Source organism: Nelumbo nucifera, chromosome 3 (genome assembly GCF_055504915.1).
Source record: "Nelumbo nucifera cultivar China Antique chromosome 3, China Antique-T2T, whole genome shotgun sequence".
Classification (NCBI taxonomy): Eukaryota; Viridiplantae; Streptophyta; class Magnoliopsida; order Proteales; family Nelumbonaceae; genus Nelumbo; species Nelumbo nucifera.
The window spans coordinates 9,198,493-9,217,218 of NC_142651.1; the positions used below are offsets into that span (position 1 = coordinate 9,198,493).

At 46.6% G+C, this 18,726-nt stretch overlaps 1 protein-coding gene and 1 non-coding gene across 3 annotated transcripts; one reads left to right on the forward strand and one right to left on the reverse strand.

The window, feature by feature from the left end:
• The first annotated feature begins 220 nt into the window (after nucleotides 1-220).
• LOC104593186 (small ribosomal subunit protein uS12-like) lies at nucleotides 221-2,637 on the forward strand. Its single transcript, XM_010252935.3, has 4 exons — nucleotides 221-378; nucleotides 1,127-1,282; nucleotides 2,119-2,245; nucleotides 2,340-2,637. Exons 1-4 carry the CDS (start codon nucleotides 374-376, stop codon nucleotides 2,478-2,480), a joined length of 429 nt encoding a protein of 142 aa, XP_010251237.1. The 5' UTR covers nucleotides 221-373; the 3' UTR covers nucleotides 2,481-2,637.
• A 2,982-nt stretch (nucleotides 2,638-5,619) lies between these two features.
• Nucleotides 5,620-17,082, reverse strand: LOC104593187 (uncharacterized). Of its 2 annotated transcripts, none has more exons than XR_734544.3 (2): nucleotides 16,608-17,082; nucleotides 5,620-5,919 (listed from the first exon to the last, which is right to left on the reverse strand). It is a non-coding gene; the product is annotated as an uncharacterized LOC104593187 (transcript). The 2 variants fall into 2 exon arrangements; XR_016084708.1 differs by having other exon boundaries at nucleotides 14,980-17,082.
• Nucleotides 17,083-18,726: the final 1,644 nt, after the last annotated feature.

Here is an 18,726-nt window from a genome sequence, read left to right on the forward strand (position 1 = left end):
TGGAACTGACTGATGCAATTAGTAATCAGGGGAAAACCATATTTTGATTGGGACAGGGAAAAAAAAAACGAAACCGACCCAATTGTAAATCGAAGGTTCGGTCGATTCGGATCCGTCGGATATACTCGATCTATTGACATCATACTCGGAGTAGTTAGAGGATCTTTTCGTCATTTTATTTTATATGCTTAGGAACATTTTAGGAAATTCAGAAAAATAAAATGTGATAACGCACGGTATCCGGTCAACTATAAAAGGCTAGGGTTTATAAGGTCATCTTCCTTCTGGTTTCTCCCTCTGCCAAAACCCTAACTGGGTTCCTCGCCTTTAGTCGAAGAAAAAGATAGGCGAATCTCCAGCAGCCTAAGTCAGGATGGGGTAAGTGGTCTTAGATTTCGTTAATGCTCTTGTTTTTCCTTTGTTTACATATGCTCTTAAATTTCGTTTCTGACTGATTCAATAAAATATTTATGTTCCGATCTGCCAACTTGATAGGTTTTACTTTTATGTGCTATTTTATTTGTTTTTTTGGGGCGAAAAGATTTTCTTTTTCCCGACTTTGAATCGCCAAGATATACTAGTGTTCTGCTTCAAAAGAGTGTCTTAGCACTTAGAACTAGTTTAGTTTTCGAAAGGCGATCGGGCTTTCAGATTAAATGGTCCATGTTTGCTCAAAGAACGTTAATTGGGAATACTCCCGTTTCCATCGAACACCAGAAACGTTCCAACAGAACCTTTACCTGCTCTGCCTCAATTTTTTGCGCGAGTGTATGTGGCCAAGCATCATGCTTTTCTGTTATGCCTCTGCTTAAAAATTTTCACTTTCGATAATGAACACAGCATCATAGTAAACAATGAAGAAGCCTCAAAATTTAAAGTTGTCGTTATTTTTTTTTTTTGTTTCGGAACTTGAAAATATTTAGGCAACTAGCTTTGGATGTCAATCGCATTAAATGTTTTAGTGGCTCTATTTGTTTTGTTTGGACACACCAAGCTATTCTCTGCTGTGTTGTGGTTATCTTGCATTGTAGACATATATTTATCGAGTTTGAGGACTGAGCAGCATGTGCTAAATGTCACCACAAAAATTGAATTCTCAAGGCATGTGATTCTTTCTTGGCAACAGGAAAACCCGTGGTATGGGAGCTGGGCGCAAGCTCAAAACACACAGGAGGAGGCAAAAGTGGGCAGATAAAGCCTACAAGAAAAGCCATCTTGGTAATGAGTGGAAGAAGCCTTTTGCTGGATCTTCTCATGCCAAGGGAATTGTCCTCGAGAAAATGTAGGGTCAAATTCTTTTCCTCTAGTCATTATATTGCTTCATTTTTTTCTTTTCTTACGATTACTATCATCTGTTTTTTCCTCTTGAATCCCTTCTCCTAGATAACAACTACTATTACATATGTGAGACCTGTTCATGGGCCGGGCCGGGCTTTTACTGTGTATTAGCAAATTTTTTTAAGGCCCGAGCCCGGCCCGACCATCGGGCCTACAACTTGGGCCCGAGCCCGGCCCTCATAAAAAGCCCGAAGCTCGAGCCTGGGCCTGGGCCTGGGCCCGAAATTTAGCCTATACTATACTATTACTATTATTAATGTTGAAGCGGCTGAATAGAGAGAGAGATTGAAATTATAAAGAAAAGAATAAAAAAATATATATATATATATATATATTAAATTATAAATATATATTTTATAAAATATATAATACTGGCTCGGGCCAGGCTTTTTTGACAAATCCCGAGCCCAGCCTGAAACACAATCGGGCTTACTGTGTTAGGCTTGAGGTCAGGCCCGCGGGCCTAATTATATGACCAAGCCCGGGCCGTGCCGTCGGGCTACCTGGCCCATAATGTGACACAGAACCAGAAGATCTTGGGACTTGGGAGTCACCATCCATTGGGTCACACCAAGACCAAGATATCATACAAGTGTTTTTCTTATTCTAATCAAATCACCAGACCGTACAGTTCTTGTTGGTTTTTTGGCAGACTCAAACATAATAAATGACCAAAACTTATAATTGTTATTACGAGTTTATATTAATCGTTTACTTGTTTAATGATCTAGTGCTCCTTAGTAGTGTGTGCTAATCCTAATTATGTGGTTTGTGACATAGTGGCATTGAGGCAAAACAACCCAACTCTGCTATCCGAAAGTGTGCCAGAGTGCAGCTTATAAAGAATGGAAAGAAAATTGCAGCATTTGTTCCCAATGATGGTTGCTTGAACTTCATTGAAGAAAATGTGAGTTTGAACTAAGAACAAGACATTATCCATTTTCGCATTCAATGTTTGTAGACAAGTTGCTTAGCTGAGCCATTGGGCTTGTTTTTTCCAGGATGAAGTTTTGATTGCTGGGTTCGGTCGTAAGGGTCATGCAGTTGGAGATATTCCCGGTGTTAGATTCAAGGTGGTTAAGGTTTCTGGTGTTTCCCTGCTTGCTCTTTTCAAGGAGAAGAAAGAAAAACCGCGTTCTTAAATATTTAGTAGTTAGACATGAATTGAGGTATTATAACTTATTTGTTTTATTATTTGTGATTACAGATGCATTTAGACTCCTTGTAGTTCATTACATTCCATTAGTAAATTGGGATGCATATAATCTTTGAAATCACTATTGATTATTAAGCTACCTATTTTAATTTTCTCGTGAGATGTTGAATTGATTTACGCATCACCATTGGAGGTGCTTCAGTCTTAAAGAGAGAGAAACAGGAGGGGTTTGGATATTATATTGTCAGGAGATTCAAAAGCACTATAGCAGGTAGGTAGGAATTTGGTATTAGGATTAGCTGAACCAAAGATAAACCCATTCTAGTTATACATGGAGTCGACAGTGAGAAGTTAAATAGTTGCAAGTCCCATATATTTTATTACTGGCGTGGAGCACTATCATTGGTTCCACAGTAGAATTGATATTGCAAAGGAGTTGGGAGTTTTAACTTCTAATTTTAGGCACCAAGCACCATAAACGACATGTCGGATGTGAGCCCAAGACCATAAGCTTTCCAGTGACAACATAAATGATCCCGCGCGGGGATAGTCCGATTAGGATTCTAATTCTATGCATAATTCCTGTTCTTAAAATGCTAGAGGATGCTAGGATCAGCATTGAATGGGGATGCGCATGCGATTGGATTTCAGGAGGTCGACAACATTGAATAGTGGATGGTGAGAGCTTGTGTTGTAGGCTTTTATATAGCTGATGATGAACTGTGAGAGAAAACGGGGTCAGAACTGGACTTTTTCTCAAATGGATGTACCTGAAATGCCTTAAAAGTCCAATTGTCCAATAAAAAAAAAATAAGATTTAAGAAACCAAAAATCCATAAGAATCTATGGGGGATAGTTGGGTCATGCAAAACTTTAAATATTACATGTTACAGATGCTCAGCAGTTTAATAAAATATTTTGTATAGTGATACGAGGATCAACTTTAGGTTTCCCTTATTATTCTTAGGAGAGGAATGATTTATATCTCCCTCAGCTTTCCCATTTGAATGACCTGTTTCTTAGTCGGTGTCCCATGGAACAGCTTATACATATTCTGGTGTGTTGCATGCTAGTAATATGCCATTGAATACCCATTCACCCTGCCCCCAAGACAGGTATTTTTTGTTCTGTATTTCTATAACCATTTGTTCTACATCTACATGTTAATCCATGTGTAATAATGACTCACTGGTCAGAAAACATATTTTTAAATAGCATAATAGGGCAGTGTCATTGAATATAAATACAACTCAAATATAAGTTTCATGTTGACGATTTGACATAAAATGACATTGTCTCTAAACGCTTGAACTACCTGAGTAGATATGAAACAATCCGGCGTGGGGGTTATCATTGCTGTATCAAACTGGAGCAGCATCACTTGAGTCCTGCCCCTGCACCACTAAAATATTTGTAATGCTACTATCGAAAAATGCCTGTTCGAGTTATTTTGCGCATTCGCAAACTAAAATCTTACAAAATTAAGTCCGAAGCCATCGTTTAAAATTGGACAGCAAGGTCCCGACGGAACATGGAAACGTTAAACAACTCGGAACAATTGGATGCCGATACAGATTGTCTCTGAGTGAAAAAAGCTACGACCAGCTCAGAAGGTTCCCGGCCTTTTATGTGTCAATAGTTTTATACCAGCAGTAGCAATAGGCAATGTTCCTTTCTTTTCTTCTTTTTTTTTGTTACAAATGGGGTCACGCAGTGTAGGCATTTGAAGAACTCTTTCTAATGGTTAAAAAACAAAGTTTTAGGTGGCTTTTACAGAAAGAAAAAAGAAAAAGATAGAAACTCCCAATACCAACTAATCTCTGTATATAAAGTGGCCCATGTTCAATATCCAATATCATGGAGCTTGCAGAGATCCTTCTTTGGGAGTAACGAAAAGAGAAAGCACAGTATTTGCCTCTTTGGCATATCTCCCCTCCCATCATTATCATTAAAACGCACACCCCTCCAATACATATCCGTCTTGGGAGTTGGGAAGATAGACATGATACATTATTAAGTGGATGAAAATGGAACAGATCCCAAAACAGTTTTTATTTTCTTATATCTGAAATTAGTGGAGGCGTGGAGCCTGGGGAATAAACTTGATGTAGAGGGAGCTTGCATATGTGATCCATCACAAGCGTATTGGGCACGAGCGATTGAAGGAATCCCCTATATGGTGTTGACAATCGGTGCAATTTCAGTTGTATGGTTGCATCCAGAAGAAAAGTGGGCCATTGATCTGCAGCCCCAGATCAGGAACGCCTCCTCGCCTAGCAATTCTAGTAGAAAATGGTAGATTTTCTTTCCCGCAGAATTAAGTTGTGAAGACATACACTGTTACACCATACTTCATTCATCCCTTACCTTGTCTCTAATTATACTAATCATACAAAAAGTTTTCCCCATTTCAATAACTCTTTGAACACTACTTATTTTTTAAGCCTTGGAGGTGGAGGTGCTCTAGAGAGGCTGCAAAAATTTCCTTTCTCTTGTTCCTAGGCAATCATGGGACACCCCGTTACACAATAAAGTGGAAGAGAAGGAATATCTTTACCTCCTGTCTTTATGAAAAGAGAAGCACCCTTACTTTTGAATTCAAAACTCGGTGGCAACTGATTTATTAATAAGCCATCCCTTCCTTCCCAATGTCATTGTTTCTTATTGCCTTTTATCCTAACTCAAGGAACCGGAGAACCCCGATACCAAACCAAGCAGCCGTGCCTTCACACTGCCCTGAAAGGCTGAAACGAAGAAACTGAGCTGAAAATGTCGCTCTCTCAGTCTCAGCCTGCGGTTGTTTACCCAACAACTGTCTCACCACACCCTCCTTCACATTCCCGGGGCTCTTTTGGGACAGTTTTCATTGTCTTGGCCGTGATAATAGTTATCTCAACCATTGCTTGCTTCCTTGGCCGGCTCTGCAACAGCCATTTCTCCAGCAAAAAACCCAGAAGAGACCGCAAATTCCACCCCAAAGAGCGAGACCTGGAATGTGGATTCAATAAGGGTATGCCAACAGCAAAACCAACTCGCCATGGAGACCAGGGCGGCAACGGAGAATTCAAAGAATTTAAACCTGCAGACAGCTTTGAAACCAAGGGAGAGACAAAACCAGCTGAAAATGGAGATGCTAAAGCAACTGCATGATGAGTAAAAAATAAGTTTCTTCATGTACAACACAATATCCTCTACTTTTCCAGCAAAAGCTTTCTGTTCTTAATTTTCTGCTTTTTTGAAAATCTGACCGTCATTTCCACATGTAATATTGTCTACATGATGCTACGCAAAAATTCAAGTGCTCTCTAGACACTGGTCAATCGTCAACAGGGTCCTGTGGTGCCTGATCTGCCTTGCGTTTGATTGTGATGACAGGGCACTCTGCATGTTTCGCACAAAATTCGCTCACTGTCCCAACAAACACCCTGCAAGAAGGTTAACCATAACCATAACAGTTTGTTAGATGTTCCGAGATATTCCTATCAAGTTGATTGGGCAATGGCTAATTCAAAAATAGCAATTTCTGTAGCAAGCCGTAGAATAAGAACTTTCACCAACAAGCAAGATAATGAAAAAACCAACATGGAGCTAGTAAAAATAGGAAGAGGACAAACTATAACTTTTTCCTTCAAACTTTCAACCGTATATGTGATAAATAGATGTCATGAGTTGGAACAGGGCAAACAGAGTAGGCACAATGAATGTTTTCAACTCAAGTGCTAGACATACTTTTGGAAAGGCCCAAGCCCACGACTTCCCACAACTAAAAAATCTGGGTGAACCCTTGTCACCTCATGGCAGATCACTTCCTTGGGATCACCTTTCTTTAACCATGCTTCACAAGAAACCTATAAACATAAGCCAGACAAATAACTTAAACTAGCAGCCAATTCATCAATACTATTCTACCTGATGAAGGGAAATTTGGCCCAACCTCGCGATCGCCCGACACGTGGCAAAGGCAAGCAGCTCGGGACTGTAGAGCACCCAAAGCGAACATCGGAAGCAAGTCCAAGCTCACTACCGAGCCTGAACTCCAGACCGCTGTACTTAGTCTGAGCTCCTTGTTAAGAGCGAGCTCCCTGTTAAGGGTCCGAGCTCCCTAAGTAAGAACCCGAGCTCCCTAAGTCCGAGCCCCCTACTAGGAGCCCGAGCTCCCAGTTAAGAGCGAGCTCCCTGTTAAGGGTCCGAGCTCCCTAAGTAAGAACCCGAGCTCCCTAAGTCCGAGCCCCCTACTAGGAGCCCGAGCACCCTGTTAAGAGCAAACTCCCTGTTAAGGGTCTGAGCTCCCTAAGTAAGAACCGGAGCTCCCTAAAGTCCGAGCTCCCTATTAAGAGCAAGCTCCCTACTGGGAGTCCGAGCTCCCTATTAAGAGCGAGCTCCCTACCGAGAACCCGAGCTCCCTGCAAGGAGCACGAACTATACTGGGCCCCAAGCCTCACAAAGCTGACCCGAGCTGGCCAATGGCAGCTCGGAACACTCCAAGCCGAACTCAAGACACCTCGCTCGCCACTCCAACACTTCACTTCCGAAACACCAGGCCAACCAAACGTACCCGACACCAAAGACGTCCGTATCCAAGGGCGACGTACTTGACTGATTTGGGATCTGACGCCTGACAGCCGCATTTCAAACGGCTTCCTGCTACCGCCACCTGCAACTGTCGTCACTAGCCACAGAGACGGCTCCGACAAAAGGAACAGTGGTGGTTCTGTCCGGCCAGAGGAAATGACATCCGAACTGGCAGGAGTTCAGAAGTAATCATGCCCGACCTGACGGAAGCCTGGAAGTGAGTGCGCGAGGTGGTTATAAAAGGCTTCTACCCCCCAGGAACGAGGTATGCTAACTTTCGCGCTATCTGGTTTATCTTGCCTTTGAAGGATTCTAACTTGAGCTTCGGAGCCCTTACGCCGGGTTCTCCCCGGAGCTTCTCTTCTCCTTCCGTTTCAGGTCCCTGTTACTCAGTTCAGAGGCAAGATCATCGACAGCTAAGAACGGCCAGATTGTGCTTCATCAATTGGCGCCATCTGTGGGAAACGCTTCTAAAGGCCTCCCTCCAAAACTTTCATACCCTATTCTTCTTCTTTGAAAAACTCAATACTCATTACCTCATCCAGCAACGCCGGACGCGGCACAGAGACACACCACCGGGGAGCAGCCCCAAGTTCCCGTGGTGTGTGTTGGGCAGTTCACCATCCCCCTCTCGGTGGATGGAATCCCCAATCTGACTACGCCACAAGTAGTGGCACCTGTAAGCCTACCTTCCGCAAACATCCCGTTCCCTCTTCCCATCGAGACTACCTTCACTGAACCAACCGCCATCCCCCTGGCAGCTAGCCAAAATCGGTTGGACGACTTAATGCAGTGCAAGCGGGCAATGCAAGCCCAGATGTAGTAGTTCCAACAACACCAGCTTCACCAGCACCAAGTGTTGCACAACCTCTCACAATACCACTATCAACAGTAGTTCCCCCAACTGACACCGAACCAACCACTACTTCCACCTCGCCACCCTACCCCGAAGCCAGTCAAGGCCTCTCCGCAGGATGGGCGCCTCCACCAAGGAAAGGCCTTTAGGCCCCAGAATCCCCCAAACAGCCAGGCCTCGTCCCCAGGCCGGAGAGAAAGAAAAGTCATCCCCGCCTCGCGGCTCGCAGGCGGATCGGGAACCTCGCCCGCGAGGTCGGCACCTCGGGTCTCCAAACCGGAGTCCCCATTGGTGGAAAACCGATTCGGCAAACTAACAGCAGCGGACTACCAGCACTCCGGGCCCATCGAGCTCGGCAACACGGAGGCCAGCAGCGCCAGTACAAGGCCCACTCAGCAGCGAAGGCGCCGTCGAAGTCGACGAACCGCCACCCGCGTCCTATCCGATCTCAGAGGCAAAGGCGAGACGAGCTCGGACGAGGTAGGAGTCGCCCCGATTCTCTCAATTACTTCCCCCCTCGCCTCAGAACTCCTGGCAGTCCCCTTGCCCAGAGATTTCAAGCTCCCGCCCCTAGACAAGTATGACGGGTCCTTCGACCCCAACGACCACGTGGACGCTTTCCAGTCCCAAATGCACCTCGCCAGAGCCAGCGAATCATGCATGTGCGTGGCATTCACCACCACCTTCAAGGGGGTAGCCCGCACTTGGTACAGGAACCTGGCCCCTGGATCGATAAAGTGTTGGGCTCAGTTCGTGCAGGTCTTCACTGCACACTTTGTCACCAGCAAACGGTGCCCCAGAGCAGAGGAAAGCATCTTCGGGGTAGTCCAGAGGGAAGGAGAACCCATACGGGGCTACATCAAGCGATTCAATGAGGCATGCTTACAGATACCGCGGTTAGACCCCGCGGTGCAGCTCGCCGCAGCAAAAAGAGGGGTGACGCACAAGGAGTTCAAATGGCACATGGTAGCCAACCAGCCCGCGACCGTGGCCGAGTTCCTCAAGCTCGCGGACAAGTTCATGAGAACGGAGGAGAAAATCAACCAGCGAACCGAGGGCGGAAACGAGAAAAGAAAGAGGGACGGCGAGCCCTCTAGCCCGGCCGACCGAAGAAACCCAGCCCGGGACCCAAAACCGAACCAGTCGTTCCGAGCTCCCCTGCCAGTTCGGACGGATTACACGCCCCTGAACACGAGGCGGACTGAGATCCTAATGACGATCAAGGACGCCCCATACGTGAAATGGCCACCTCGCCTAAAGGGAAATCTGAACGAAAGAAACAAGAATTTGTATTGTAGTTTCCATAGGGACCACGGTCACAGTACCGAGCAGTGCAATAACCTCCGAGACGAGATAGAGGGGCTCATCCGTCGCGGATACTTAAGAAACTTTGTACAGCACAACAATAATAGCAATAAAGCGGATCAGCCGGGCGAACACTTAAAGGACGCCCCTGAGACTAGCAGCAGGCCTGCCGAACCGATGCAGCGACAGCCTCCGGCAGAAAGGCCAGTTCGGGGAACCATCCATGTAATTGTGGGAGGTTCGGTGGTGGCGGGATGCACATCAGCGGCAGCCCGGACCTCAGTTCGCGAAGCGGTCCTCGAGGAGCGGAACCCTCCGAAAAGGTCGAAGACCGAGGAGCCGATCCTCTTCACAGAAGACGACGCGCGGGGAGTTCGCTACCCTCACGACGACGCACTTGTCATTAAACTCAGGATCAGCGACTTCGAGGTTAGGCGCGTGCTCGTAGATTCAGGCAGCTCGGCGGACATCCTCTTCAAGTCGGCGTTTGATCGGCTACATCTGCCAAGGAGCAAACTAAAACCTGCAAGCACTCCCCCGGTGGGCTTCAGCAGGGAGGAAGTCAGGCCCCTTGGAAAAATAACGGTGCCCGTGGAAGTCGGCACGTGGCCTTGTGCCATAATAGAACGGCCAATCACGCATATCCTGCGGGCGGTGGTCTCCACCTACTATTTGGCCATGATGTTCCCTACGGACTTCGGTGTGGGGGTAGTGCGGGGCGACCAGCTCGAGTCCCGCAAGTGCTACGTTGCCGCCCTAAAAGGCAAGTCCAAGCCGGCCAGCAACCTCGATTTGGAGCGGCCTACGGAGCAAAGCGAAGAATGAGCCTCGCCAACAGAAGAAACAATCGCAATCCCGACCTCACCTACGGACCCAGCTCGCGCACTCCAGATTGGTGCTTCTGTCAAAGAACCCCTACGGACCGAACTGGTAAGTTTTTTACTCCAAAATTTAGATATTTTTGCATGGTCCGTGGCCGATATGCCTGGTATTGACCCTAGTCTTATAACTCACAAACTTAACACTGACCCTTTAGTCAGACCCGTTAGACAGAAGAAACGGAACTTAGCCCCGGAGCGCTGGAAAGCGGTCGACGAGGAAGTCGAAAAGCTCCTTGCGGCAGACTTCATAAGGGAAGTCCATTACCCGAGCTGGGTGGCCAACCCTGTGCTGGTGAAAAAGGCAAACGGCAAGTGGCGCATGTGCGTCGACTACACCGACCTGAACCGAGCTTGCCCGAAAGACTGCTTCCCCCTTCCTAAGATCGACCGCCTAGTGGACGCGACCTCGGGACATGAATTGCTAAGCTTCCTGGATGCCTACTCAGGCTACAACCAAATCCGGATGGACCAATCCGACGAGGAAAAAACCAGCTTCATAACCGAGTTCGGTCTATACTATTACAAGGTCATGCCCTTCGGGTTAAAAAACGCCGGGGCGACCTTCCAAAGACTTGTAAATAGGCTGTTTCGGCCCCTGATCGGCACAAAGATAGAGTGCTATGTAAACGACATGGTCGTCAAAACACAGTTTTCACAAGAATTAATACAAGACTTAGATTCTGTTTTCCAAATCCTACGTCAGTATAACATGAAATTGAACCCCAACAAATGTGTCTTTGGCGTCACCTCGGGCAAATTCCTGGGCTACGTTGTCAATCGACGCGGCATCGAGGCCAACCCAGACAAAATAAAAGCCATCCTAGATATGAGACCACCTCGAAAAATAAAAGAAGTCCAAAGGCTAAACGGCCGCATAGCCGCTCTAAGCCGCTTCATGTCCAAGTCGGCAGATCGCTGCCTACCCTTCTTCAAAGCAATCAAAGGCAAAGGGTTCAAATGGACCCAAGACTGTCAGCTCGCGTTTGACGAGCTAAAAGGCTACCTCGCCAGTGTGCCAACCTTAGCTCGGCCCGAGGAAGGCGAAGTCTTAGAACTGTACCTCTCGGCTAGCGATGAGGTGGTCAGTTCGGTACTAGTAAAGGAGGCAGACCGAGTCCAACGACCCATATATTATGTTAGTAAAATCTTGCAGGGAGCAGAGACAAGGTACCCGCAGACAGAAAAGCTAGCGTATACCCTGGTGGTAGCAGCACGGAAACTCCACCCGTACTTCCAGGCCCACACCGTCATCGTCCTGACCGACAAACCTCTGAGACAAGTTTTACTCAAACCCGAGGTTTCCGGCCGGCTGACGAAGTGGGCCATCGAACTCAGCGAGTACGATCTCCAGTACAAGCCAAGAACTGCCATCAAGGCCCAAGCCTTGGCAAATTTTATCGCAGAATGCACGTTTAGCCTCGAAGCCCCTGAGCCGGTCGAGCCCGAGATCCCCAGTTCGGGCGAACTCGGAGCTCCCAAGCCAAACGAGTCCGAACCCCGTGAAGTAGCAGCCAGTGTGGCATCCCTCCTGGTTAGACCAAGCGCGAACTGGGATGAGGAGCCCTGGATCCTTCACGTAGATGGCTCCTCGAACCAACAAGGCAGCGGGGCTGGAATAGTGCTACGCGGCCCGAGCGGAACAAAACTGGAATACGCACTACGCTTTGAGTTCGCGGCATCCAACAACGAGGTAGAGTACGAGGCACTGATTGCCGGGACTGTAGAGCGCCCAAAGCAGCTCGGGACTGTAGAGCGCCCAAAGCGAACATCGGAAGCAAGTCCAAGCTCACTACCGAGCCCGAACTCCAGACCACTGTACTTAGTCCGAGCTCCTTGTTAAGAGCGAGCTCCCTGTTAAGGGTCCGAGCTCCCTAAGTAAGAACCCGAGTTCCCTAAGTCCGAGCCCCCTACTAGGAGCCCGAGCTCCCAGTTAAGAGCGAGCTCCCTGTTAAGGGTCCGAGCTCCCTAAGTAAGAACCCGAGCTCCCTAAGTCCGAGCCCCCTACTAGGAGCCCGAGCTCCCTGTTAAGAGCGAACTCCCTGTTAAGGGTCCGAGCTCCCTAAGTAAGAACCCGAGATCCCTAAAGTCCGAGCTCCCTATTAAGAGCAAGCTCCCTACTGGGAGTCCGAGCTCCCTATTAAGAGCGAGCTCCCTACCGAGAACCCGAGCTCCCTGCAAGGAGCACGAACTATACTGGGCCCCAAGCCTCACAAAGCTAACCCGAGCTGGCCCATGGCAGCTCGGAACACTCCAAGCCGAACTCAAGACACCTCGCTCGCCACTCCAACACTTCACTTCCGAAACACCAGGCCAACCAAACGTACCCGACACCAAAGACGTCCGTATCCAAGGGCGACGTACCTGACTGATTTGGGATCTGACGCCTGACAGCCGCATTTCAAACGGCTTCCTGCTACCGCCACCTGCAACCGTCGTCACTAGCCACAGAGACGGCTCCGACAAAAGGAACAGTGGCGGTTCTATCCGGCCAGAGGAAATGACATCCGAACTGGCAGGAGTTCAGAAGTAATCATGCCCGACCTGACGGAAGCCTGGAAGTGAGTGCGCGAAGTGGTTATAAAAGGCTTCTACCCCCCAGGAACGAGGTATGCTAACTTTCGCGCTATCTGGTTTATCTTGCCTTTGAAGGATTCTAACTTGAGCTTCGGAGCCCTTACGCCGAGTTCTCCCCGGAGCTTCTCTTCTCCTTCCGTTTCAGGTCCCTGTTACTCAGTTCAGAGGCAAGATCATCGACAGCTAAGAACGGCCAGATTGTGCATCATCACTACCCATTATATGAAAAAAAATGTATATTTAGGAGGGAAGAAAAGGAAAAGCTGAAGGTCTATCAGCCCTAAAAGGAAATCCTTAGATACCACAATTTCTTCACATCTCCCAACAAAGTACTCTAGCAAGTGAAGCCCTCTTGCTTTATCTCTGTTCTTCATTGCTTGAAAATCTTCAGGTGATGCATAAATACTGTCCAACAAGTAAACAAAGCAGCAGAGACAATGGACCCATCAATATATCACTATGAAGGTATTAAATTGTAATTTCAAAGCAAGTTTTGACCTGAAATCAAAATTTTCAGAAATGATTGAAATTTCATCATTATAATAAACTTCAAGAAAATATTCAGGTTTCAGTATTTCTTCTATTTTTCCCAGTTTTCTCCTTTCTTCCTTTCTTTTGTCTATTATTCATCTCATCTTTCCAAGTATCCTCCATTTCCTATTCCTTCCCAATATCTCTATTAATTTTTCCTACTTCATCTAAGCCTATATTTTTTCTTTTCACATTGAAGAGGTTAGAAGAATTTGGGGTAGAGTAAGAGTAAAAAGGACATGGGTAGAAGTAATAAAAAAATATTTAAGCACTAACAATTTAACAGTGGATATGACTTTAAATAGTATAGATTGGCAAAACAAGATTCATGTAGCCTACCCCATATAGTTGGGATAAGGCATGGATGATGATGATTACTCTATATTTTTTATTTCATGCATGTGTTATTCCATAGTAGATGTATCAATATAATTTAGCTTTTCATAGATAACCATAGTTTGAAAAGAAGATACCCAAAACTACAAAAACATACAATTAAAAGATGGAAAATCCATCAGATACTATATTTTGATAGATATAAAGTCACAATAACTGGGAAGAAATGGAAGCAGTGGAATGGAAGCATACTGTAACCAACCTAACAATAAAACTAGCTCTGCAGGTCATGGCTTTGCCATATCTTTTCATTGTGGAGGAATATAATAGGTAAATACAACAAAATATGGAAGGCTCGTTTGTATCCCTTCACAATATGCCAAGTTGGATAACAAAAGAATTTCAACTAATGTACCAGTTAAAGAATATAATCTTAGTCTGCAATAATATCATTTCACTATGTTTTAATTAAGGAGATCAACTCCGATGCTTCTGGTCACAATCTTTCTATACAGTTTAGCTCAGCATTCATACCAAGAGGGCAGGAAAAAAGGCATTGTCAACTAGCTTGATGTTCTAGGAAAATAAAGTCCCAGAAAAATGCACGATAACCATCTTTAGAGTTGAAGTCTTGATGAGATGGCCAACATATTCTCATTGGCTCAACAACTTATAAGCTATGATGCCCAAATATGGATATGGACATAGACATGGATATGAGAAATGGGGATAGACTCCATTTCCTAAAATTCTGGACACTAGACAGAGATATGGGTATCCCAAGTAATATACTTATATCATGCACGTGAAGGCGCTATGGCAGGGATACCTTACTTTAACAACCCAAAATCCAGAAGCTCGGTTAAATATTGAGTGGCATTATACCCAAAAGACTACACATTTAGAGCAAAAGCTTAGAATAGAATACTAATTTTTAATTGAAATTGTCAATAAAACTCAGAATGGGCAGTAAGAAGCATTACTATGGAGGAGAAAAAAACAACTAAGCTACACATGAAGAAATCTAGTAGGAACTTCCTAGGGGACATAGACCGATTAATATAGCGGAGCAGGTCATGTAATAAAACAAAAGGAAAAGATACTTTCCGAATTCCTTGGAGAGCTTTCTTTTGGATCAACGAATTCGTTGAAGAAGTTAGGTTTACAAAGAAGTCAAAGCCATACAACTGCTGCTAAACTACCGCCTTCAAACTAATAGATTTTTAGAACTACATTCAACGATGATATACTTTGCTTGACGTCAACGGTTCAACATTTGGATTTCCACAAGTCCTACCTGTATCAAGATCTCCACCTAACCTATATATCATAGAATAACTGTTGGATCTCCTATCAATATGTTAGTTGATGTAACCGTTTTTGGTCACGTACCATTTTTTGGGATGTGTAAAATTTTTTTGGCTAAGTACCTCGTGTTTGACCTGGTGGTGACGTGTCTTGGTGATGAGCTACTTGGTGGCGAACATCCTGAGAGAGAACTGCCTGGTGGCGAACTGCCTGGTGATGCTCCCTGGTGGCGAACTGCCTGGTGATGCTCTCTGGTGGCGAACTGTCTGGAAGTGCTCCCTGGTGGCGAACTGCCTGATGGCGAACTGCCTGGTGGCGAACTGCCTGATGGCGAACTGCCTGGTGGCGAACTGCCCGGCAGTGCTCCCTGGTGGCGAACTCGTCACTTGACTTGCTCCTAGGCGGTCTGCAACTCAGAGGATGGTGGAGTTCCCTGGTGCAGTGCTACCCGACTACCCCCCGCGTGAGGTGATTTTCTCTCCTTTGTAGACGGCGGGAGCTAAGGGACCTGCGGGAACTGAATCAGAGGACCCGGGGGTATTTTCCCGGTGGGGACTCTCCGATGCCTAAGTTAGCATTCTGATTACAAAGGGCTTGGAGAGAAATGAGAGAGCTAGAGAGCGGGGGTTACCATACCCTCTTTTTTCTTTTTTCTGGCTTTGGGGGTCGGAGTCCTTATATAGTGGTGCCCTCACGGGTTAGGTGGGTGAAAAGCCTTCAAATGGTAAGACGTCATATCCCGTCAGAACCGGGGTACGGTGATGAACTCCTCGAGGTTGTCAGGCTGGCGCTTGTGCCAGGCGGCCAGGTCGGCGCCTGGGCCAGGTTGTCTGGTCGGCGCCTGTCAGTCGACGGGTCGGTGTCCGGGCCAGGTTGTCAGGCCAGCGCCTGTGTCTGTCGGCGGGTCGGTGTCCGGGCCAGGTTGCCAAGTCGGCGCCTGTGTCAGTCGGCGGATCGGTGTCCGGGCCAGGTTGCCAGGTCGGCGCATGTGGCAGGCTGATCCGGCCAGGTCGCGCAGGTCGCGCGCAGGCCGCGCCAGGCCGCGCTAAGTCGCGCTAGGCCAGCAAGACCGGTGCCCGGGGGGGAACCAACTTGGTAAATTGTTGACCGGGGGCTTGCCTAGTTGTCACGAGGTGCCACGTGTCGCAATTTCACTGGAGGGCCAAATCTGCCCTCATCATTAGTAGTCCCAGTTTAGCAGGACACCGGCAAATGACGAGGTTGCCCTATCAGTAACAAGTAACGAAATGGATGCATCATCCCGAGGAAGCCAATTCTACTCCCTGCAGTGTACTCGATACATGCTGAAATCAAAAGGACCCTGCACCTGTCCAGCCGTGTTTTGCCAAGACATGACCGATGGAATATGTAGGATAGCCCAGGCTGGATGAATATGATCTCCAGACATGACGATGTATAAACAGAATTCGCACTCGGTAATGTCTCAAAAATAACATAAAATAAAAAGAAAAGAACAGAATCCTAGAAAAAGAAAAAAGATAAGAAGATATCTTTCAAAGTTTCAAGTTCAGAAATGGTTAGAGTTAGGGTTCATAAAGAAGGGAATGAAAATAAGATTAGCAGTCGCAAGATTCACAGATAAATTAAAACCCCGAAGGTGCAAAGAATATGAGAAGAAAAACAAATGAAAGCGATTGAACTCATTTTCTTTGCCGTAGTACAGATAATCAAATGGGAGAAGGTAAAGAAATCAAACAAAAAACTAAGCGAGAGAGAGGGAGAGAGGTACTTGAACGTGAAGGAAAAGGAGCTTGAAGTGACTAAAATTAGAGGGAACAATCTTCTGAAGAGTCCACTCGAATGCGCCGCGGCTGCTAATGGATGCGTGCGGGTAACCTTTGATGGAAGACTCATTCACCCCTAACATTATTCGAGTTGGCTCCGATTCTACTCCATCCATTGCGCTATCAGTCTCTGTCTCGTTCTCTGTTTCTCACTGTGTAAGTCTGTAACTTGTGTTTGGTGTTTCGAATTCGATCTCTCTCGACTTTCCCTTTCCTTTTTAAGGGGCGGGAAAGTTCCAGCTTCCCGCTTAAATGCTTAATCATCACCCTAACTAAGCCTAAGGTGATTGTCGGATTGACGTCGACCGGATGAATAATGACGGATTGCTACGTTGCTCATTGCCCACTGTGATTCTGTGAAAGTGAAACTTCCACGTTGTCTGCTAACATGCGCCGAATAGTTTACACTTTACAGCGCTTCTCTTAAAACTACAACTGTTGTGGGTCAACGAGAGAATTTTTGGGAATGCCATGTTATCTGAGAATGGATAAATTAATAAAGTATTTTTACTAAAAACTAAAGCATGGGTATAAATAAATGAACTGCCGGAACGTGTCAATCCCAACCCAGAAACTGTATCCGTTAGATTTGAATGTTAAGGGACTCCAGAAAATTTTCTGTATTCTGAGAACTTATATTCAACTCCCTTTGATGTACTAAGATGCTAAGAAGAATAAAATAATCAAAACCACCGCAATTCATCCTGACCGGTGTATCAGTTAGATTTGAATGTTAACGGAGTCCAGAAAAAATTTCTGTATATACCAGGAACCTGTATGCAGCTCCCTCTTATGCTTAACTTGTTTAGCATGAGTGTATCATTTGGTCATGGTCACCCTGCTATTGAGCACTGATGATGTGCAATTCGGTCGGTCTTATCTATCAACGACCTTGCCTTTAAACTGAGTAGCAGGGAACCTGAAAAGGGGAGATAAGGAAACTCCGAGGGGAACCCGGTGTAAAGGCTCTGAAGCTCAAGTTAGAATCCTTCAAAGGCAAGATAAAACCAGATAGCGCAAAGTTTGCATACCTCTTCTTTGGGGGAGTGGAGAGCCTTTTATAACCACATCGCACACTCACTCCTAGACTTCTGTCAGGTCGGGAATGATTGCTTCCATGCTTCTGCCAGTTTGGGCGTCACTGCTCTTTTTGTCGGAGCCGTCTCTATAACTGGAGATGGCGGTGGCAGGTGACGGTGGCAGGTGGCCGTTGAAGTGCGGCCGTCAAGCGTCAAATCCCAAGTCAGTCAGGTGCGCCGCCCCTGGATACGAACTCCTTTGGTGTCAGGTACGGTGCGGTTCGTCCAGTTCAATGCTCTGGAGACGAAGTGCTTGGGGAGTTCGGGCTCCTCGTAGGGAGTTCGAGCTCTAAGTAGGGAGTTCGGGCCCCTTGTAGGGAGTTCGGGCTCCTCTTAGGGAGTTCGGGCTCCTCCTAGGAAGTTGGTCTCCTCGAGGGGAGTAGGGACCGCTGGTCACTTCCCGTTGGTGTTTGTACCCTCGGTACGTTGTTTTAAGTGCCGAGCTACTTGTTTTTTGCCACGTGGCGTGATTTGCGAGGTCGGGCCAAATCTTCCTTCATCAATTGCCCCGCACTCCTCGTGCTAAGGGTCTTGCCCAGGCGCGGGGAGTTCGCAAGGTGTCAGGTAGATTTGCCCTGCACTTTGAATCTTGGTTATGCCGACGCGAGGTGCGTTGTCAGGGTTCCATGGGTTTCATTGAGCGTCCATTAGGCGGGAAGCGCGTTGGCCTGCCCAAACACTGATAGATGTGGCAGCGCGCGCTGTATTTCGAAATTTCGAAAAAGCGCACCACTTGGGGGGCGCGATAGCGGGCGTCTTTTCAAATTTTAAAAAGACGTGCCACTGCCGTTTTTACTGAGGAGACACGCGCTGGCGTTCCGTCAGTTTCGAAAAGATGTGCGTCGGCACTCTGTCAGTTTTAGAAAGGCGTGCGCCAATCACGTCTCGATCTCGGGGGACGTGCGTTCAGTGCGGCTATAGGCCGTCGGATTGGATTTGATCTAAGCCATCGCCTTTCGGTCACTGTGAGTATAAATAGTGGGGG